Source organism: Muscardinus avellanarius, assembly GCF_963383645.1.
Source record: "Muscardinus avellanarius genome assembly, chromosome: 6".
NCBI classification, from domain to species: domain Eukaryota; kingdom Metazoa; phylum Chordata; class Mammalia; order Rodentia; family Gliridae; genus Muscardinus; species Muscardinus avellanarius.
In genome coordinates this window covers 33736469-33760656 of record NC_137791.1, presented here as the reverse complement: position 1 = coordinate 33760656, position 24188 = coordinate 33736469, and the positions used below count along the sequence as shown (strand labels likewise).

General features: G+C 31.8%; 1 protein-coding gene across 3 annotated transcripts in view; it reads left to right on the top strand.

The window, feature by feature from the left end:
• The window catches only part of FSTL5 (follistatin like 5), a gene marked incomplete at both ends in the record, with an annotated part of 758080 nt that overhangs the window by 649707 nt on the left and 84185 nt on the right, over window positions 1–24188 (top strand). For all 3 annotated transcript variants that reach the window (XM_080697087.1, XM_080697086.1, XM_080697085.1), the window contains one exon: window positions 11136–11285. In XM_080697087.1, coding sequence (XP_080553213.1) covers window positions 11136–11285 — 150 coding nt within the window. The remainder of the gene's footprint in view (window positions 1–11135; window positions 11286–24188) is intronic.

The window sequence follows — 24188 nt, the reverse complement described above, 5'->3', positions numbered from 1 at the left end:
TTCTTTCTTTCTTTCTTTCTTTCTTTCTTTCTTTCTTTCTTTCTTTCTTTCGGAAAGTTAACTTGGGAGCATTCTACTTCTGAGCAACTCCCAGGCCCCAACCCCATTTTGTTTTTTATTTTGTTTTATTTTGAAACCAGGTCTCTTGCTGAGTTACTAAGGGTCTCCCTAAGTTGCTGAGACTGGCTTTGAACCTGAATTTCTTCTGATTCAGCCTTTCAAGTATTGGGAATTCAGGCCTGTGCCACCATCTCCAATTCTTTGCAGAGATTTTTTTTTTTTTTATAAGAAGCAGACCAGTCACTCAATGAATTTGACCAAAATCATCTGTATGTTTCTGAAATCCATTTCTAACATTTTAATCTGAGTAATAAGGAACCACTTACACATATGTAAAAGAGCATTCCACACACTAAAGAAAGAAATGTATTTAAGACTATTTGATACTTCTTAAGAGTAAATTAAAAAGTTTAACTTTTAGAAAAATTGATAGAGATGTCATTAAAAATACAAAATTTTTGCTTGAGAGTTACAATGTAAAAAATCTACCTTATTATATGTGACTTAAACTACATTCATCCAGTCCAAGTTATATTGTTATTCAAATAAAGAGTACCTATTTGGTTATTTATTTTAATTAAATAAATGTGTATGGTAGAAATAATATAATAAAATACTATATGCATGTATGTTTCTGTCACTCTGAACTTCATTATGATGCTTAATTGTAATGCAACAGTAAAGGTATATTATAAATAAATGAAAAATAATCTAGACGAGTAAATTATAAAAAATAGAAGTTTCTTCTTTAATGTCTCCTTATGCTAGTCCTATTTCATATATTTAACACTTTAAACAATGGGCCATATAGTGACATTCTTGACTTATCAATAATAAATATTTGGTATTATTATTTCTTTGTAAAAGCATTAATTTTGCTGATACATTTCTTAACTTTTTCTTTTTAAAAATGTACAAAAATTATATAATAATTTATTTTTGTATATCAGATTTGTAATTGTAATGATTACTTAAATCTGTAGTCTTAATTTTCTCAAAATTTGTATTTCACTATAATTTTCTGATCACTTTCTTATTATGTCATTGTTTAATATTTATATATCTACAAGAGATCAGACAATACCTGCTTACCAATGAAGACAGTCTTTGCTTTCATTCTGTCCTGTAATCCAGATAGGTCACCATAGGAACTTTATTTCTTTGTGAAAGGGAAAGAAAAGAATAGTTCAGTATATCATAAGCTTAAATTTGTTTATAAATATTTGAGTGGATAAATACTAAAATAACTGCTTAGTAAAGTTATAGTTAAATTAATAGATACATTTTGTAATTATTTTTTATGAAAATTAAGATACAAATACATGATAAAAATTTCAATACAAATGATCTTAAGCTCAAATTATTAAGTTCATTCCGTATTTATTTAGATAATTTTAGATAATGTTGATAATTTATTACTCATTAAAATTAATTTTCTCCTATATTCAGTTATTTTCATAATTTTATTAAATCATTTAGAGGAAATAATATAAATTAGTTAACAACTTAATGGAAAAGTCAGTAATTCTTGGACTTGCCAAACTACAACACAGTTGTACCATAAGCTCTACACTATATAGTTATTTCTACATTTTAGAGAATTAGAGAGTTATAACAGCTACTTTATTATATAAATATATGATGTGGCCAGTCACTGTGGAGCATGAATGTACTTTCAGTCCTTGGGAAGATGCAACAGAAGCAGAAAGCCAGTGTACATTAACTTTGGGAGATGCTGTTTCAAAATAATAAATTATCCTGAACATAAAAAAACTGAACATTTGGTAAGCTCATTTTCTTATCATAGAGAATACAATTTTATTTTAAAATAGAAGAGATAGGACCAATTGCTGCTATATTTTTTATGAAAAAAGAAATAACAGATGAGAGCCAACACATAAATCTAGTTCCTATAGTTTCTGTAGAAACAGCACAGTGGTGTTTTCAGGCAACTCAGTAATGCTCCATATATGTCTTATGTTATAGATTCTTTAAAGCTTCCCAGATAATATTTAAAATAGGAGGATGCATATATAGCCACATGTCAATTTCCTCATATAAGTCAACCCTTTAATCTGTAACTTGCAACCTGTAGTTATAGACTAATGTAATTTCACAAAAATACATTGAATTGCTTATTTTTGGAATTATTTGAAAAACTGAAATAATTATATAATATATAAATTATAGAATTTGGGTACATTTTTAATAATTTGAATGAGTCATTTGGGCTAACATTTTTTACTGTTATATAAAAAATTAAGGCTTCATATATTTTAAAGGATTAAGGTTACTTTTCTATAATGACTGGTATTCATTAGTGTTTATAGTGACACTGAATTTCCATCACTTTAAAAAATGTTTAAATACTTATGAAAGCAGCAGCAGCATGTGTGTGTGTGTGTGTGTGTGTGTGTGTGTGTGTGTGTGTGTGTTACACATTTGGTCACAGAGTCATATACAATGTGATAATGAAAAAATTCTCTTATTTTAGATTTTTTTCTCTCTAGCTAACTTAATATACTTTGTGAATCAAGTTTGGAAAGAGTATCATTGCTTCTACAAAATCAAATAGTCATTATATTGGAGAACATAATGAAACACATCTATCAGGACATTTGTTAGGAAACTTAGAGTATATTGTTAAAATAAATTACTGTTTTTTTTAAGAAGTGTGCAATAAAAGAATCATTGAGGGAGATTCTACTGAATGCAAAAGGAATCCTGGTGATTACCTTTCTTTTTTCCTGTAAGGCAGTCTTATGCAGTCTCCTGGCTGTAAAGAGCAGGAAAGATTCACATCAATTGACAGCCATAAGAAAAATTATCTCAATCCAGTATCAATCCCAGTACTTGAAGCCTGAGTCAGAAGGATCACAATGTTTAAGGCCACTCTCAGCTCTTTAACAAGACCTTCAGCAATTTATTAAGATCTTGTCTCAAAATCAAAAGTGCTGTGACTGTAGCTCAAAGGTAGAGTGCCCTTGGTCAATCCCCAGTAATACAATAAAGAGACAAATAAATAAATAAATAAATGTAGCCTGTACCCTCAATGATATAGTTTATCATTATTTTAGTTCTGTCATTTCTTAAATATTTAAGTTTATAGTTTTTCCTGAAGGACACGATATTTTATAGATGAATTATTCTTATGTTTATATATAATTTCAGAAATGGTTTGATTATTAATTGTACTTATTATTGCTATATATATATATATATATATATATAATAGTCTATTATTTTATAGAACAGATTTAGCTTTATAAGCTTGCCTAATATAAACTGAATCTTATCTATTTTGGTGTGTTGGTTCATGTGTAGATAATTTGCTTTATTCTTTTAGATAGTTCTATGTTTAATTTTTGTATTTCCTTTAGTGTAGAATAATTTTTGTTCTATAATAAGTTTTTATTTGTAATGGGATAGTGTAGCTGTGTCCCAAGAGAATATAAACCTGAGTCTTATGTACTATTTACATGTCATGAAACTGAGTTTTTATTTCAAATTTATTCTAATATTTAAAAGATACAAAAACATTCTTGACTGGTAAACCACACCAAAATAGACAGTTGATTAAATCTGATATGAGATTCCTCATTTGATGACCAAAATGTACATGAATAAAATATTATTTTACATAAATCAAGAGTTTTAAATCACTCAAAGCAGCCAAAATGATAACAATTTGAAAACATGGTGCAGAAATGAGGCATTTTCTTATATTCATGTTTTATTTACAAATATAATTTGGACAGTATCATTCACATAGTAAGTACTCAGTAATGCTTCCCTAGGAAAAGTGAAGAATAGTTACTGAAAATTCTAGGGCACTAGTAAATTTTAAGGTGTATATAATAAAAGCTAGTTTAAGGTTTAAGTTTAGATTTAATGGTCAGGAAATGGAAGAAATTTTCTAAAAAGCTTTTTAACATTCTTAAGAGAGTTAGATGTATGATTGGAAAGTAAAAAAAAAATAAATCTAACTAAAGTTTTGTTATAGTTTTCTTTTATAAGTTTGGTGGTAATGTGGATGTATGAGTATTTGGAGACATAATGCAATTATAAATGAACTGCAGTGCATTTTTTTTCTTGAAGTAGGGAATACTGGATAAATCTAATATGAGAGAAAAATAAGAAGAAAGGTTTATAAAAATGTATTGAGTTGAATACAAGAAAAATGGAGGTGTGTATACAAATAACATTTGTCTTCTCTGAGAAGATATGGGATATGTTGAGTTAAGTGTGAAGAAAAGGATAGGAACCTGGAAATTTAAGAGCAAAGCTTAAATTTTTATTGGTGCAATGTTAACCATACATCTTAATGGAGTACAAGAAGGCTGAGGCATACTTGCACACATCACCCAATTAGTCCTTACCAGGTTACCCCCCCCCTCTTTATAATGTTTGGTTTAGTGATTGACTTTGATGTGTTTGTTAATTTACATCATAAACATTAGAGTATTTTGATCTTCCCACCTCCCATTTCCTCAGGTTGCATTACTTGCTTATCTATGAAATCCCCTTCTTTGTCTAGAGTTTTTCCTATAACCCAATTTCTCTCTAGTTTTCACATATTAGGAAGAGCATATGATCTCTTATTTTTGTGACTGATTAATCTCACTTAGTGTAATGTTCTCCAGTTCCATCCATTTTCCTATAAATTACATATTTGTGTTTTCTTTATGGCTGAGTAAAATTCCAATGTGTACATATCCCATAATTTTGTGATCCATTCTTCTGTTGATGAATATCTTCGCTGGTTCCATTGTTTGACAATTGTAAATTGTGCAGCAATGAACATAGATACCCAAGCATTAGTTTGGTAGTTTGGTTTCCATTCTTCTGGGGAGATTCCCAGAAGTCGTATTGCTGGATCGTATGGTAAATTTGTTCCCATTCTTCTGAGGATCCTTCATACAGTTTTCCAAAGTGTTTGTACTAATTTGCAATCCCACCAAGAATGTAGTAGAGTTCCCAATTCTCCACATCCTTGCCAGCATTTGTTGTTGCCCATGTTTTGAATGATTGACATTTTATTTGGAGTTAGGTGAAATATCAGGGAAGTTTTGATTTGAATCTCCCTGATTGCCAATGATGTTGAGAATTTTTTATGTATTAATGGCCATTTGATTTGCTTCTTTCTTGAAGTATCTATTTAGTTCCCTTGCCCATTTTTTGATTGGGCTATTTGTTTTCTTAGTGCTGAGTTTCTTGAGTTCTCTGTATATTCTAGATATTAGTCCTCTATCAGAGGAGTAGGTGTCAAAAATCTTCTCCCATTTTGTTGGCTCTTGCTTGAGTTTCTTAATAGTTTCTTTTGATGTACAGAGACTCTTCTGTTTCCTGCAATCCTACATATTGATTTGCATTTTAGTTTCTGTGTTTTGTGGAGTTTTGTTGAGAAAGTTTTGTCTGTGCCTGTGTGTTTCAGTTTTGGACCTATGCCCTCTTCAAGAAGCCTCATGGACTAACATATTGAGATTTAAATTGTGTTTGAGATAGTGTTTGTTCTTCTTTGCTTAGTTCTTTTTTGGGTGGAAATTTTTGTTTCTCTGCTTTTGGCATGTATTACTTATTTTTTCTTTGCAGTCAATCTCTTTGACTATTTTCTATAGTGCTGGTTTGGAAGACATAAATTCCTTCAGCTTCAAGTTTGTTATGGAAGATTTTTATTTCCCCAACTAATTTGAGAGATAGTTTTGCTGGGTAGGAAATATTTGATTGCCTTTTTTTTTCTTTCAGAGTTTGAAATATGTTAATCTAGGTCCTTCTGAATTTCATGACTTGATTTATGAAGTCTGGAATGATTTGAATTGGTTTTTCTCTGAATATCACTTTGTCTCTTGTTTTTGTTGCTCTTCAGATTTTTTTCTATGAATTGTACATTGATCAGTTAACGATTATGTGTCTTGGTGAACCTTTTTTCTATCTTGTCTAAAAGGGGTTCTATAAGTTTTCTGTACCTGTGTATTAGCCTTTTGTTCTATGTGTGGAAATTTTTCTGATATTAATTTTTTGAAAATATTGTTGATCCCATTCATTTTACCTTCTATTCCTTCTTCTATATGAATTTTTCTTAGGCTAGTTCTTTGAAAATTGTTCCATATTTCTTCAATGTGAAATTTATGCTGTCAAATTGTTTTTCCTAAGTTATATACTAATGCATTGATTTTTGGAGTGATCATTTCTAGGAGTGAGATTTTCTTCTATATATGTTCTAACTAATTTTCTAGAGTCTAAATTGATATGATCACTTCAATGATTGCATCTTTATTTCTTTCAAACTATCTCTAAATTCTTTCTGGAAGTCCTGCATTGTTTCTACAGTTACATTTCTCATTTGGCCTTCTGGAGATACCTGCAATTCTGTGTTGTCATGTTCTGTTATTATGAGATTGTGGAAGCTCATTGTTATTTATCTTTCTCATGATTTCAGAAGCTATTATCTGTTGCTTTTGGTAGATTTATTTCAGTCTTTCAGTGTCAGCTGGTATATTCAAAGGCAAACTGTGTTATATTCAATAATGAAGGTTGAGTGAGAAGAAAAGTGAAGTTGTAAATGCAGGAATAGGGTAAAGCCACAAATAGTATCAAATAGAATGAGAGTATGAGTTTGGTAATTTAGTATTAGTATAATTTAAAAATAGTGAATATTTGTAGTAGTCTAATAAGCAATTTAGAGTTTTTATTATAGTGGTATGAAGTGAATTTAATACAAAACAAAGAAAAGAAAAGAAATGAGAAAAAAGGAAAAAAATAAAAGAGATGGAGAGAAGGAAAGACGCTTGAGAGGGTTTTGGAATAGAGCAATCAAAAGCATACACACATACACATATACAAACAAAAACAAAACAATGCAAGCCTATAAATATATTAATATTCTGATGAATGGGCCTCTGCATTCTTTTTTTGTGCAGACACCAAGTGCCACTGGCACTTTTCCAGCTGCAAGCCTGGTTCTCTGAGTCTTTCTCAGTTTATGTAGGTGGCAGATATCAATCGGGCTGGATCTAGTGTTAAGTGTAGATCATACTGCATTGCTTTCCACCAATGTGAAATATTGGTCTCTCCCAGCTTTCATAGGTGGCAGGTATCTCTAAGACCAAACTCAATCTAAGAGTCTCTTTTCCATACATCTATGGCTGGGTTGATTTAAATTCTCCCCATTTACCATGATTGTGTGGTCTGTGGTGATCACGGAGGTCCTACAAGTTGGATCTAGTGTTAAGCATAGATATCTACCCAACACTTTCTACTGATGCAGAGCCTGAGTTTGTCTGGGCTTCCAATATGTCCAAGAGAAGACTCTATCCCCACCTTCACTGGGTTGAACCACAAAGTCTCAGACCCAGGGTGTTTATAGCAGCTGCGTGAGTTCCTAAATATGCGATTTTATGCATTCTCTTGTGGGGATCATACTTTCACTTATGGTGTTGCTGAGCACTGGTCTAGATTTCTGGAGGACATGGTAAGCTAGGCCACCACTGCCCCAAGTTGTATATTCCATCCCAGCTTCGCTGCGTTGAACCGCAAAGTGTCACACTAAGGAGTTTATTGGGGCTGTTGGAGTCCCTTGAGGTGCCACACTGGGCATTCTCCCATAATGATATCAGGTTCTCTTACTGATGGGGATTGAGTGGTGTTGCTAAGCGCTGGTCTGGATCTCTGGAGAGCATGGTGAGCTCAGCTGTCACTGCTGCAAGTTGTAGCCAGTGTTTGTGCAGGAGGAACTAATAGCTTACAATTCTGATGGTCTACAGTCACTTCAGTTCCTTGGTTGTTTTCCTGTTTATCTCTGGAGTTGGATTCAGTGAGGCAAGAGGTTCTTGTGGCCCAAGGCATTTTTAATGGTAATCAGTTTAATAAATAAATATGCCAAAGTCTTAATCAAAGTGGATATATCCTACTCTTTGAGTTACTTAGTTTAGTAAATTATGTACACTTAACACTATGCAATTGCAAAATTAAACCTTACCCCATCATGAGTAATATATCTTATACAACTTTAAAGTTAAAATTTCAAAATTTATTTCAAAATTTGGGTGGACAATAAATGTGTAGAAAACACATGATTCAATATGAATGTGACCCATCAGAAATAAGAGAAATTCTAATTATGAACTGAATTTGTTTCTTATTGATTCTAATTTTTATTAATTCTAACTTATTAATTCCTTTCATATAAAATGACAACATATATTTCTATAAAATGTAAATTGATGATATGCTTTGATATAATTTCTGACAAGTTTCTTTTTCAATATAAATTACCTTAATCTTACTTTTATCCCTGGTTTTTTGTATCTTCTTTTATCCTATTAAATTACCATTGCAGCCAGGCATAGTGCTTCAAGCCTGTAGTCCCAGTACTTGTGAGGCTGAAATAGGAAAATAAAAAGTTTGAGGCCATAAATTTAGCAAAACCCTGAGTATTAAGACTATGTCTCAGAAAAATCAATATAAGAGTTTGGGACATAGCTCAGAGATAAAACATCCCTGGGCTCATTCACCAGTACCACAAAAATAATGAATGCTTGCGAAAAGTATTTCTCTACATGTCCCATCAACAATAATATTAATCTCTGTAATCTAAAAAATAAGAGGGATATTTAAAAGGTGATCAAATAGGCTATTATGAAAAATAATGACATAAAGCAAAGCACAGAAAACTCAGGGTGACTGTCAGAAAACTTTTGTTAAAGTTTTGTAAAAATGATCGTAAGTTTTGTCAGTGGTGTCTTGTGGGGCAGCTTACAAACAGAAAATAATTCCCAGCAGAGCAGTTTATTTTACTGTTGAATAGCTTTGAAGGAAACAAAGGGATGGAAATTGCTCCTGGTTCAGCAGTTGTTTGGCTGACAGTTAAGTGTCAGGTCATTCACACTTTATATTATCTTGGCAGGTTTTGTCGGTATTTTTTACACAAGAGCACATAATTTGTAAACAATTTCCTTATTTTCAGGACCTTTCATCAACCTTAGGTCTCACTTATTTCCAATCTCTCCATTCTTCTCAAGTACATATTTTATGTAGAGTTTGTTACTTATAAAATAGGTTCTTGTCAACAACATTTAGTATATCTTTGAAGAAAACTTTGCCATAGACAAAAAGGTTTCATTAGGAAGTGATGACTGAAATTTCAGTTCTATATTCTGAGCAGGCACTGAGGACAGACTTTACCTCCAAGCTGATGTTACATCCTTAAAGATGCCTTGCTCTTCTTGGGATAAATCAATTGGTAGCCATATTGTAATGGTTATAGTACATTCTAGGAAAGGGAGTTTGTTTCATAACTGCAAAGCCACCTAAATCATTCCTAACTGGAATGTGTAGTTTGTGGGATTTTTTTTTTTCATGTCCTCAGAATCCTCGGACAAGGTGCACTTTGAGGTGAACACTATTGTTACATGTTTTTGAACCTTGAAATACCGGACTGGACCTTAAAAATTAATGTACAATCTAGGTTCTTTTTAAAGAGACTTGACATTTGGAACAAGCATAAAGACAACCACAACCACGTCACTTCAAAGTTCTTTGGTATTTACATTATTTTCTAAATTTTATGCAAACAGAAAAATATTCTATAATTGGGATTTATGAGAATGTTTACATATATTAGGTATTTAGTATAATTACCAAAATTTTGGTATACCTGCTTTCAGTATTACCTTTATTTTTTTATTTTTTTGGTGGTACTGGCGTTCCTGGAAACCCTTCTACCTCTGGGCTACACTCTCAGACCAATTTTTATATTTTTACTTGGAAACAGGGTCTCTTAATTTTGGCTGGTAAGAAAAGACTTTTATTTTTCAATTTGAGATGAGATATTTTTAAGTTTTCCAGGATGATCTTAAACTTGTGGGCTCAAATAATCTTCCTACCTCAGTGTCCCAAATAGCTGGAACCACAGGCATGTACAACCACAACCCAGGCTTTGAAGGTGTTACTGACTTTGTTTCATACTTACTAAACACCCATGATGAATGGGATCTCTATAGGACACTAATGGTTTTACATAAACTAGAGAAGAAAGAATTGTTATAATTTAATTCATGAGATAAGTGGAAAATAAAAATCAAATAAATTAAATGTTAATTATTTGCCATAAGATATAATTTGTAAACAGAGAAAAACACTAGAATAATTGTTTAACTTATTATTACATTTATATAAATAAAAGTTTATCATTCCATGCATATTTTATGTATAGCTAAACAAATTTCACTTCTAAATGGTTTTTATAACTAACAAGTAAATTGAAAGAATCACCAGTGAATAAAATAAAATATTAAAATAAAAATCATAATCTAAATCTAACTTTTTGTGTATTTCTACCTATGATGTGTTCCTCATCATGAATCATAAAGGCTTACGAATCCCCTCAGCCTCATTATGACCATAAAACACAAACTATACAATGTACAACCAGAAAGGAATTCTAGAATGAAGCAGCAAAAAGTAAAAGCCTCTGTCATATTAAAAAATTTTATAAATTTGACCATAGTACCAAAATGAATAATAAAAAAGCTACTGTGAATAAACTACCTCTTCCTTGCCACAGTATCTCCAAGCTTCTGATTCACTAAAAATTAGAAGACCAAAATTGTTTTCAGGTTTTTTTTTTTACTTTTGATACAACCACATGTGTGATGAAAAATTCACTAGTGCTCTGTTTAATAGATCTGAATGCATTTGACTGCGACATTTATAATATGTTAAAGAAGCTTCAGACTGAGAAATTTTGGAAGGAAATGTTAAGACTTCAGAAATGGTTTGTGAAATTACTGAATTGTAAACAACTAGTAAGTAATTAAATGATTACAAATCAACAGAAGAATCGGTAATTAAAGACATTAAATTTCTTTTAAAGGTAATTAATTTATACTGACTTCTATACATATTCAATGACATTAAATACATTTGGTATAATTTTTTGTTTAACATTTTCTATGAATATATTCAGCATTCAGGTCTGCAAGTACTAAAGCACTAAACACCAATTTTACCCATAATATTATCATGTCCATGCCATACTGAAATATGAATTTTATTTTCATTTTTTTAAATTACAGGATGAAGTCTGTCCGAAGGCTGAAAATGATGAAATCCAGAGGTGTGTGTGGGCCTCTGCTGTGAATGTGAAAGACAAATTCATTTATGTTGCTCAGCCAACTTTGGGCAGAGTCCTTATTGTTGATGTGCAGTCCCAAAAAGTTGTTCAGGTATGAATGATTTCTTTATTGAAAGTAAAACATTAAAAAAATATTTACATTAATTCAAGTCTACCAAGTGACTTATACAATGCCATTTGATTGTGATTAGTAATTTTTTTTTCAATTAGATAACTGAAAATATTTACATTTTCTGGAAACTAACGTCTCATTCTATTCTTTGAGTCTACTGAATTAAGTTATTTAAATATATTTAGTTTTACGCCGGGCGTGGTGGCACGCGCTTGTAATCCCCGCTTGGGAGGCGGAGACAGGAGGATCACACAGATTTGAAGCCAGCCTCGCTGGCTTAAGAGACCCTGTTTCCAAATTTAAAAAGTATAAAAATAGGTCTGGGAGTGTAGCCCGGAGGTAGAAGGGTTCCCAGGAACTCCAGTATCACACAAAAATTTCATATATATATAGTTTTAAACCAGATGTACTGATGCACACCTGTAGCCTTAGTGCAGGGAGTTCATAGTTTAGCTTTAGGAACTTAGCAAGACCTTGTTTCAAAATAAATAATTGAAAATACTGGGGATTTATCTTGGTGGTATAGTGCCCTTGGGTTCCATCAAAAGCAGTGTGTGTGTGTGTGTGTGTGTGTGTGTGTGTGTGTGTGTGTACATATGTACATATATATTAAAATATATATGCATATAGTATTAAAATTATACTTGTGAATACATTATAATATTTTTATGACTAGTTCCAAACAAATCATTTTCACAGTTGCTTAACTTGATTATTCTGTTTGAAGCAAGAAAAGGCCTACAGAGAGGTCAATAATGACATTCATAGTTATTATTATAAAACTAAAACTGTATTGTTTAATTCTTAAATTTGAGACAATAGTGGACTTTACTAGAAAACAGCAAAAAATTAACTAGATTACTATAGGTCAACAGTAGGGAAGATGATCTCTAACAAACATTGCCATGGTGAGATTTTCACCATCTGTTCACTTCACAGTTTCAGTTTGAGCTACCAACTGCTTCAGCCCCTGATCTTTCCAAGTCAGTGCTACATGGACAATTTATATGAAATCAGAAGCACAACAGTCAAAGGGTGATACAGGATTTGCATCTGGGCAATCTGCTTTCAAACCTGGGCCCTGGACTATTAAGGTCATTGTTTGTCAGAAACTTAGAAACAAACTTAAAATAGCTTTATGAGATATGTATAATCTGCTAAATGGTAATATTATGTGTACATGTCTCATAAAATTACTTTAAGAGTTAGCTAGATTAATATATAAAAACCATTTATAATAGATCTTGGCAGTGAAGTGCTGTGTATACTTTTTTACAATCAAAATTCCTTAGAAGCAGTGGATTCAAAACATTTCTTTCACTTGTAGAGAGAAAATTTTTGTCAGTATTTGTTTGAAATTGACCTCTATTCTTGATTCCCGACTAGAACTACAGTAAGTACAAAGTAGGGTAACTTATTCTAAAAGTAATTGAAAATAACACAGTTTATTCATTCATCTATCCATCCATCTCTCCATCTTATATTCATTTATTGATTGCCTATGAAAGCACTTCTCCTAGAAGGCTCTGATACTTCCAAACTTACAAATTCACAATGGATAATCAGTCTATCTTTCAATTTATAATTTAACAATGAACAGTATAATTGTAGTAAAATTAAAAATAGCTATGCTACTGAAAAACTATAAGGCTTCAAGGTTTATATATTAAACGTTGGATCTAATTTAGTGGATGCATATCTAGAATGAGATTAAATATCTCTGTATATTTCAGTTCTCCATCTGATTCTGAAACTATTATATTTTGGCCGGTTTAATTTATTTTCACTGTAAGACACACCAGCATAAATTACAAGCATTTAGTTTAGGATAATCAAGACTCTATATCAGTAGTTTAAAATCAGATGTATGTTTCAGGAACAATCAGAACAGTCTTTAAATTCAGTTTTAACTAGAGATCTACACTCACTGAATATGCATAACCTTCTAGAGATTCAAAAGTGGAAAAAGCTAACATCATTTATTATTCATGGATTTCTACCTTCAGACCACGTCAAATTTAAAATTAATAGTATTGATAACAGAATGTTCAAATGCTATGGCAATGATCAAAAATTGTATTATTTTTTCAAGTACCTATTTCATATATGACTTGGCAGGAGAATGTAAAAGACCTTATACAATACTAAAATGGGTAAAAATTATGTTCAGATGCAATAATGATTGTGAATAATTTTCAGCCTAGAATCTAACATATTTTTGTAGGTTAGAAAAGTAAACCACAGTCCAATTGGTTTTTATGACCATCCTATTCAAATAATATTTTATTTCTCCTTCTAAATATTTTCCATCCAAAGATGATAGCTATGTAGATCTTTGTCACCATATATGAAATACTTAAGTATATAAAATACTTAAAATTTATTTGAATACAGTTATTTGTTTTACAATATGATTATAAAATCATTTTGTTGTCATGTAGATTGTGTTCATTTTATTCTTTCTTCACTATAATAAAATTGATTATAGTTTATTATTTTTGGATTTTATATTTGCAAATTCATCTACTTGCTTACAGCTATTTATATCCTAAAATTAACACTTAACTGCATTTTGTGGTCATTTGTGGACATTCACAGAGTTGCATAAACATTGTCACTAGACATATAAAATTCTAGGTAAAGTAATTTAGCTGTCCTTTTTACATTTGTGTGCTCTTGATGGCAATTTTGCTGTTTAATACGAACCCAAGCTTAATAGTGAAATGTTGTCTATTGTTCCTAAATATAAAACTGTGATGTGCCCAGTGGTAAACTTTGTTTAGGCATGAATCGTAGTTTACTTGGCCATGAGTTCAATTCTTATTAGCAATATATACTAAATGATGTGTGTTTAAAAAATACACATATATGATACACCTGACATATGTCAAGTTTTGATAAGTTGATCAATAATTTTTTTTTCTTTTTTGGTGGTACTGTGGTTCCTGGAAAACCTTCTACCTCTGGGCTACACTCCCAGAACTATTTTTATATTTTTATTTGGAACAATGGTCTCTTAAGCAGGGAGACTGGCTTCGAACCTGTGCAATCCTCCTGTCTCCACCTCCCAAGCACAGGGATACAATCGTGAGCCATCACGCCTGGCTTGATCAAAATTTTGAAGCCAGAAACTCACAGGAACCTAACCCTCTATTATTCTTAGTAACAATAATTCAATATTCAGCAATTGAATTTTAGCAATGGTTTTGCAGATATTAGAATTAATAGCATTTGATATAAAAATTTATTTACCCATTCTTCTGTTATTGGGCACTTAAATAGTATTCGCACTTAGGTTATTATCAATAATAACACTAGGTACATTTTTGTACACTTCATTTTTGTGTACATGAGCATTGTGTATCTATCTATGTATCTATCTAACTATACACATATGTCTAGGGGTTAAAATGTTGGATCACATATTGTGTAAGTTTGTATGTATTTATGTTTACTTTTCTATGTAAGCAAGTTTCTAAATCATATTGTTTTATACTTATAAAAATGATATATATATATATATATATATATATATATATATATATATCAGTGGTCAATTTCTATGAAAATTTAATAATCTAAAATTTTTAAGTAATCTACTGTGACATTTTATATTTTTGATATTTCTACAATAATTATCTTTTTTATGTGTGATGATTTTTATTTTCAAGTATTGAAATAATCTTTGCTTTTTATGCTATACTAGAGACAGAACCCAGGGGCATTCTATTTCCAATCTACACCTCCAGCCTTATGTTTTATTCTTTATTTTGAAACAGGCTCTCACTAAGTTGCGGAGGGCCTCATTAAGTAGCTGAGGTTGGCTGTAAACCTGCGATTCTCCTGTTTCAGCCTCCCAAGTACTGGATTACAAATCTGTGCAGCAGCCATGTAAACTCTTGTAATTTAAATGGGCAAAATGTGCTTTAGTAAGTTAAAAATTGAAATAAACTGGGTATGGTGACACTCATTTGTAATCCCAGAACTTGAAAGATTGAAACAGGAGGATTGCAGGTTAAAGGCCAGGCTCAGCAAATTAGCAAAGCCCTTAGCAATTTAGTGAGATCCTGTTTTAAAATAAAAACATAAAAAGGGCTTGAGGTATAGCTCAGAAGTGGAGTGTACCCATATTCAATCCCAATACCAAAAATATATACACAAATACATACATATATTTATAAATAAAATAAAGTAGTCCATAGATATGCTAAACACCACTGAATGCATGAAAATTTAAATAAAATAAGAGGTAGATTTTAATTACAAAAAAGTAATGTAAAGAAAAAAAGAAAATATAAATGAGGACATAATATTTAAATTCAGAACTAGCATCGCAATAATAATTGCAAAAGAATATATAATAAAAAATAAAATTAATTTTAGGTCAAAATGGTTGAAATAAAATTAATATATATGATATTATATATAATGTGTACTATATATTATATGGAAAATGAAACAAATTGAAAGAAAATCTCTGCTTAAATTTACTGAAATGATACAATCAAACATCAAGACACGTGGAAGATTTTAAAAAGGCAAATCAATTACTACCAAAAGGAGGCAAATCAAGGTAATTCATCTGTGTAGAGATAATGAACATAAAAAAGTAAAACAATACTATGAAAAGATTAAGTGGAAAAAATTCTGATATAAGTCTAATAAAAAATCTAACAATCAAAGCACAATTTTTTTCTGTAACAGATACAGAAAAGTAGATTTCTGTTAGACAATACAAATGAAAGGGAAGCTGAAGCTGAAATTGGTTACTCCAGGAATAAAGACCATTAGTTAACAACAAATTTAAGTAAATAATTATAAGCAAATAATTTGGTAATAATTTATGTATCAAAATACCGTTTCTTAGCTGGGCGTGATGGCACATACTTGTAATTCCCGTGCTTGGGAGGCTGAGACAGACCAATCCCACAGGTTCAAAGCTAGCCTCAGCTATTTAGTGAGGCTCTCAGCAACTTAGTATTATCCGGAGGTAGAAAGCGCCTGGGTTCCACCCCCAGTAACACCATAAAAAAAATAAAATTAATAATAATAATAATAATAATAATAATAAATGTTTCTTAATATTTAAATTAAATTTTGTAAATTTAATTTAATTTAAATTTTCAATTTTTAATTTAATTTCTTAAATGTAAGTTAAATTTTTTAAAATTTGTTTTAAAAATTTTTAAAGTATTACTGAATAGGTTGAAAGTAGCAATAAAAGTTCTAGATATTATACAGAATATGTAAGCATAGAAAGGTGTAATTGGTATGAAATGTTTTAAGACTTTTATAGTATTTGAGAATGGGAAATGAATTGATTATATATACACTGCATATTTATTAATATTTTAGAATCTTATGAAGTGTGTATCTTTTAAAATAAAATTCAATGAACAACATTTAAACAAAATACATAAGGAATAAAATGGTAAGAATGGACAATCTAGGGATAGGAAAACATTTTTAATGATAACATGGAAACAAATATGCTGATAATTAAAATTAACTAATATAATGAACTGGAAAATACAAATAAAATTAACAGACTGAATAAGAAAAATCTAGTCATCAGTATTATAAGGAATATACTTAGCCAGGCATGGTGGTGCATACTTTTAATCTCAGCATTTGGGCGGCTGTGACAGAAGGATTGCTTTTTAGAGACAGCCTCAGCTACTTAGTGAGGCCCTTTGGAACTCAGTGGGATCCTGTTTCAAAATAAAGAAAAAAAATAGGGAAGCTGGTCTTTGTGGCACATGATTGTAATTCCCAGCATTCGGGAGGCAGAGACCAGAAGACTGGTTTGGAGGCAGCCTCAGCCACTTAGTGAGGCCCTGAGCAACTCAGTGAGACCCCTTTTCGAAAAACTAAAAATGACTAACAAGTAGGGCTGAGGGTAGCTTGGAGATACAATGACCCTGGGTTCCACCCCTAGTAATGAAAACAAAAAAACCCCACAACCTTCAAATTAGGAAAAAGCAATTTAAATTAAAGGACAATAACAAATAATGCAGAACAATAGTAACCACAGATCAAAAACCTATTATAGCTATGTTAAATCAGAAATTAAAAAGGATTTTAAGGAATAAGGCATTGAGTTACAGAAAGTTACTTGATAAAGACAAAACTATTAGAAAAATAAGAAAAAGTATATCAATATGCGATAGTTTGCATTTTTTTTTTTTTTTTTTTTTTTGCAGTACTGGGGATGGAACTCTGATCCCTGCCTCCTGATTGTTGAGATTATAATCCTGTGCCACAATCTGAGCTACACTCCCAGTACTATTTTGTATTCTTTATTTTGAAACAGTTTCACTAAACTGCTGAGGCTGGCCATGAAACTGTGACAGATATTTGTATCCAATAATATACATTCTGATTCTTATAGAAATTTTTTTCATTATGGATTTTACTTATTTCTTATTATTTTAAGCTATTTGCAAAAGATCAGGCTGAGCTTTTAATATCGTCTTGAATGTTTTCTGAGCCTTTTTCCTGGTATACATGACCTCTTTCTAATATACTCTATATTTGAAGTTTTTGTTGAATTGCCTGATTCCTTAAAGATGCACAGAGAGAGAGAGAGAGAGAGAGAGAGAGAGAGAGAGAGAGAGAGAGAGAGAGAGAGAGAGAGAGAGAGATTGAGAGAGAGAGAAAGCATGAGAGAGCGCTCTTGTTCTGTAAATTCCCAGGAAGTTACTTCAGCCTGAGAAGAAAGGACATGTTAAATGCCACAGACAAGTTCCCTTACTTCTTCCTCTGCAATTCTGTGATCATAAATGTTAATCTGGGATAGTGTTTCTTTAGAAGGCAGGGTTCTTTGTACCCATCCTTTCTCCTCCATGTTTTATACAAACTGGCCCTGGAAAGTGTGCTAGCTGCCTGCTATGGAGCTTAGAGTGTGGTATTGGTAGCTGTTACTGTGTAAATAGCTTGAAATAATAAGAAATAAGTAAAATCCATAATGAAAATTTTTTTAGAAGAATCAGAATGTATATTATTGGATACAAATATCTGTTGTTAAATGAAAAATAACTAGTCATATTAAGAAAGAAAAAGTCTAATCTATATTTAAAAAATGAATAAATAGAAATTTTATCCTAAAATAGCCTGACATAGATCTACTAAACAAAGATATTTTAAAACTATCTGGAAATATACTCAGAGCTAAACAAAATGCTAAAGTTAAGAAAGCAATATATAAGCAAAATGTAAATGTCAGTAAAAGAATTTGAAAACTAAAATCTCCTGTATGGGGAAAGGGATGAGTGGGAAGGGTGCTGGGGATAGCCCACCAAGTGCTGTGTGCATGTATGTCACTCTCACTGAACTGCAATATGAAGTGAGATGATAATACACCAATAAAAGTATAAATTTTAAATAAACAAAAAGGCTGGAACTGAAATGCCCCATGTTTAACCCTCATTACCAAATATATACATAAATAAAAATTAAAAATCAGGATATTCATAGTGTATTCGGGCAGGGTTATTGGGGATTGAACTCAGGGGCATTCTACTTGTGAGCTGCACCACCCCCAGCTCTTTTTTTTTTTTTTTTTTTTTTTTTTTTTACTTTGAAACAGGAGCTCACTAGGTTTCTGAGAATCTTGCTATGTCCCTGAGGCTGGTCTTACATCTGAGATTCTCCTACTGGGATTGCAGTACTGGGATTGCAAGCATTACATACCTGGATGAGTGTAATAATCAAAGTGAGAAAATCACTGGAGAAATTCAAAAGCACATTTGCACAGGAAGCAAACTTGAAAATAAAACAATGGAAATTATTGAGTCTGATGACCAGAAAGAAAAAAATTGAATAAAAATAAATAGAGCCTATGGAAACTGTGGGATCCCATCATTCTGACAGAGATATAGATTGTGAAGTTACTGAAGGAGCAAAGAAACTGAAAAGGACGGAGAGTTATTACTTTTACATATTTGAAGATGTGAATATATGCATCCACAAAGCTCAGTGAACTCCAGGGAAGCTAAATTCCAAAGGCCCAATGCTGAGATACATTAGTATGTAATTTTAAAAAAAGAGAGAGAAAATACTCCTGAAAGCTGCAAAAAAAGTTATCTTCAATAAATTTGTTAACTAATTTTGCATCAGAAATTAAGAAAGCCAGATAGCAGTGGGTGTACGTACATTTTTATTTATATAGGGTCCTTTGTTTAGAGTTCTTTTTATTGTTTGTTTATTTTGCTTTCTTTCAACTCTATGTATAAGTATATTAATATGTGGCTATATATTATTTACATATATTATATGTATACACTATACATATATTCATGTAGGTAATTTTGAAAGAAAGCAAACAATAAAAAGATCTGTCAACAAAGAACCCTTTATAAATAAAAATTATTTGTTCAAAATTGAGAGACAATTTAAGCTATTTCCAGATAAAGAAAATCTAAGGAGATTATTACCAATAGTTTTGCCCTGCCTTTAAACAAATGCTCAAAAAAATTCTGCAGGGTAAATGAGAGCAAGGCCAGGCTTGGTGGTGCACGCTTGTAATACCCGCTCTTGGGAGGCGGAGACAGGAGGATCGCACAGGTTCAAAGCCAACAGCGCTAGCTTATGAGACCCTATTTCTAAATTTTAAAAAAAGTATAAAATGGGTCTGGGAGTGTAGCCTGGAGGTAGAAGGGTTTCCAGGAACCCCAGTACCACACACACACACACACACACACACACACAAATGAGAGTATATTAAAGAGCAACTTAAAGATAAAAAAGATTTCAATAAAGGTAATTACACAAACAACTATAAAATTAAATCATTATAATAGGTTTTAAAATTCAGTTGAAGCTGAGCACTTTGGTGCACACCTATAATCTTAGTACTGGGAGGCTGAGATAGAAGGATCGCAGGTTCACTGTCAGCCTCTGCAACTTTGTGAAATCCTCAACAACTTAGTGAAAGACTGTTTCAAAATAAAAAAAAGAAACATGCTACAGATGTAGCTCAGAGGTAGAATGGTTTGGGTTCTTTACCCAGTACAAACAACAACAAAAAATTCAATTTTGGTTTTCTGTATTAGTTTCTATATTTGTTGTCTATATCAGTTTAAAATCTAATACCATTATAGCTTCTATTTGTTCCTTTCCATTTTGATTTTTACACAATTTAAGAGAATAACAAATTTAAAATAATTTTATTTTATATTTTGTGGCACACAACCTACAAAAAATGTGCTTTCGAAACACCAACTAAAAGGGAAAGGGAAAGTTGTGTAAAAATTAATCTTTGAATATTATGGAAGATAAGCTGATATAAATTCAAATTAGTGTTTTAAATCTAAGAAGTTAATGGCATTTGTCATGATAAGCACATTTAATATAGTTCTAAATATATACTAATATATATGGTATATATAAAATATATATAATATATAAAATATATACTAAAAATTAAAAGCTTTATATGAAAGAATTTATTAATGCAGGAGATGAGAGGAAAATCTGTAAGGTAGACAGAAAACAAATGACAAAGTAATAGGAATATTTATCTATCAATAATTTTCTTAATATAAATGTATTAAGCTGTTCAATTAAGATATAGTTATTTTAATAATAAATTTTTAAAACATGATTAAACCATATGCTTTCCAAAAAATATTCACTTAGAATATATTGAAACTGGAAGATCCAAAGTGAAATGATTGTAAAAGATATTCCATGCAAATAGTAACTAAAGGAGAGCAAGTGCTTGTTCTTCTAGGTATCAGTTTCAAGAAGCAAAGAACATTATATAGTAATAAAAGATTCTATCACAGTGAGTGGATATAAAAATTACATGTATGCATTCAATAATTGATATCAAACTGTATGAAAAATATCAACAGAACTGAGGCAGAAATAGGTTTACAAAAATATTTGGTGACTTTAATACTTCACTATCAAAAATTGATAGGCAGTAGAACAGAGGATAAAAAAGTAAACAGAAGACTTAACACAGCATTCTATCTAGATCTGACAGACATATTCAAAACACTGTCCCTATGTACAACTGAGAAAATTTTCAGCATATATTATAGTTTAGGCCACAAATTAATTCTAAATCGATTTTCAATGATAGATATTATACAAAATATCTTTCTTGACCACATAGGTGAGATTAGTATCAACAATAGAAGTAAAATTGAAAAATATTACAGATTTTCTGGAAATAAAAACTCTTAAGAAACCAAAGATCAAAGAATACACAAGGAAAAAATGGAAAATACTTAAACACAAGGAAAATCAAACCACAACTTATGAAATTTATGGGACCCAGAAAAGCAGTGCTGTCAAGAAACTTCAGATATATTAACAGATTAAAAATAAGATTTCAAATTAAGAACCTCAGTTTACATTATGAGAACTAGGAAAATAACAAAAATATAAGCTCAAAACACATAAAGCTAAATTATATAGATTAAGCCAGGCGTGGTGGCGCACATTTGTAATCCCCGCGCTTGGGAGGCAGAGACAGGAAGATCATGCAGGTTCGAAGCCAGCCGTGCGCGGTGGCTTAGGAGACCCTGTTTCCAAATAAAAATGTAAAAATAGGTCTTGGAGTGTATCCCGGAGATAGAAGGGCTTCCAGGAACCCCAGTACCACCAAAAAAAAAATTATATAGATTAGAACTGAAATAAATTAAGTATATAATATATTAACAATAGGGTAAAACATTGAAATTAATGTTTCCTTTGTTTTTGAAGTGATCATCTTCTAGGAGTGAGATTCTATTCTCCATGTGGTCTAATCAATTGTTTATACTTTGAATTGAGGCCTTTACCTCAATTATTACATCCTTTATTTCTTTTAGACTCTCTCTAAATTCTTTTCGAAGGTCCTGTATTATTTCTACAGTTATATTCCTGATTTAATCTTCTGGAGATCTCTGAATTTCTGTGTTAATAGGTTCTGATAATATGGGATTTTGGGCATACATTGCTCTATTTCTTCTCTTTCCTATGATTTCAGAATTTTGTGCCTTCCCTGGGTCACTACAACTTCACTTAGGGTGCTCTGTATCTCAAGTCTGTTGTAATCTCAGCCACCACTACTCCTTTACTGGGTTGTATTGCAAAGTCTCAGGCCCAGGGAGTTAATCGAGGCTGTGCGAGATCGTGGGGATGCCAGGTTGGGCATTTTCCCATGGGGAGCTGCGACTAGGGTGTGGTATCTCTGCCACCACTATTCCTTCACTGGATTGGACTGCAAAATCTCAGACCCGAGGAGATTATCAAAGCTGCGCAAGTCCCTGGGAGTACAGTACAGGGATTTCTCCTATAGGGGCCGCAATTTCACTCACAGTTATTGCGCGCTGATCAAGAGGTGTCACGGGGCACAATGAACTCTCTGTCGCTGCTGGCAATATGGCGGTTGGCCGTGAGGCTGGAGTATGTCTTTTCTGGTTTTGAGCTCTGTTATGAGTCTCTGGAAGTCATGATGAGCTTGGCCACTGGGAGTTTTAGGCGTTCTTTGAAAGTACTGCTGAATTACACCTGAATTATCTGCAGCTGCTCACTTCAGCTCCTTGTTTACCTTTCTTCTCTGGAGCCTGGTGCTGTGAGGGAAGATGATGCTGGTGTGGTTCAGCCGCTGCATTGTGGGCCTGACTTTTTTCTGGTCTCTGGTTGTTATTCTAGTCTTTTTTTCTCTGTCCGTTGGGTTTACATTTTTTATTTCTCTATTGCTAGTGTTTTCTAGCTATGAAAAGCACTGATTTTGTGGCAATAGAAATTGTGTTTTAGCAGGACTCGTAAATGCTACTTTTCTTGGTCGCCATCTTCCCAGAATTCCCTTGAATTGATTTATAACTAGTAAAGAGACAGAACTGATCATCAATTATCCCAAAAATAAATGCTCTGAATATTATAACTTTACTTTTACCTTCTAACATTCAAAGAACTAACACTAATCATCATTTTCAAACTATTCCAAAAAATTTAGTAGGAGAGGACACTTTCTAACTAATTCTTTGAGATCAGCATTATACTGCTACCAAAGCCAAACCAAAACATTGTATAGGAAGAATACTGCAGGTCAGTTGTGGTGGCATATTCTTGTAATACCAATACAAGGGAGTCTGCGACAGGAGGATTGCAGATTCAAAGCTAGCCTTGGCAACTTAGTCTGGTTTTAAGCAACATAGTAAGACAGATTTTTATAAAACCTATGAAACCAGGACTTAAAATGGCTCTGGATTCAATTCTCAGTATCCGCCCCCCCCCAAAAAAAGATAAATACTATAGTCAAATATCACTTATATACATTGATAAAGAAATTCCTGGGCAAAATATTATTATACCATATTTAACAGCACATTAATAGAATTTTACGACATGACCAAATGAGATTTATTTTTGAAAAACCAGGATTCAACATACTAAAATCAGTAAATAAAAAATTAAATCACCAACAGAATGCAAAAAAAAATTATGTCTTGATTGATGCAGACAAAATATTTGCCAAAATGCACTAACCACTTTATTATTAAAATAGTAAAACTAGGAATAAAAAGAATGGGAGGAGTAGGTAGGGAGCCCATAGAAAGCCCATCAAGTGCTGTGTGCATGTGTCACTATTAGTATGAGCCACATTATGCTATGAAATTAAAATTCACCAATAAAAGTACAAAATAAAATCCATATATAAAAAACTTGTTTTAGTAATGATGAAAGACTGAGATTTTCTTCTAAGATGGGGAAGAAGGCAAGGATGTCCACTTTTGCCACTTTGACTCAACATAATACTAGATATTGTAGGCAGAGCAAATTTAAGGAAGAAAAGGCATTCAAGGTTAGAAAAGAATAAGTAAAATTATCTGTTATCATTTAGTATGATTTTACATGTAAAACTAAAAATTTTACAAATAAAAA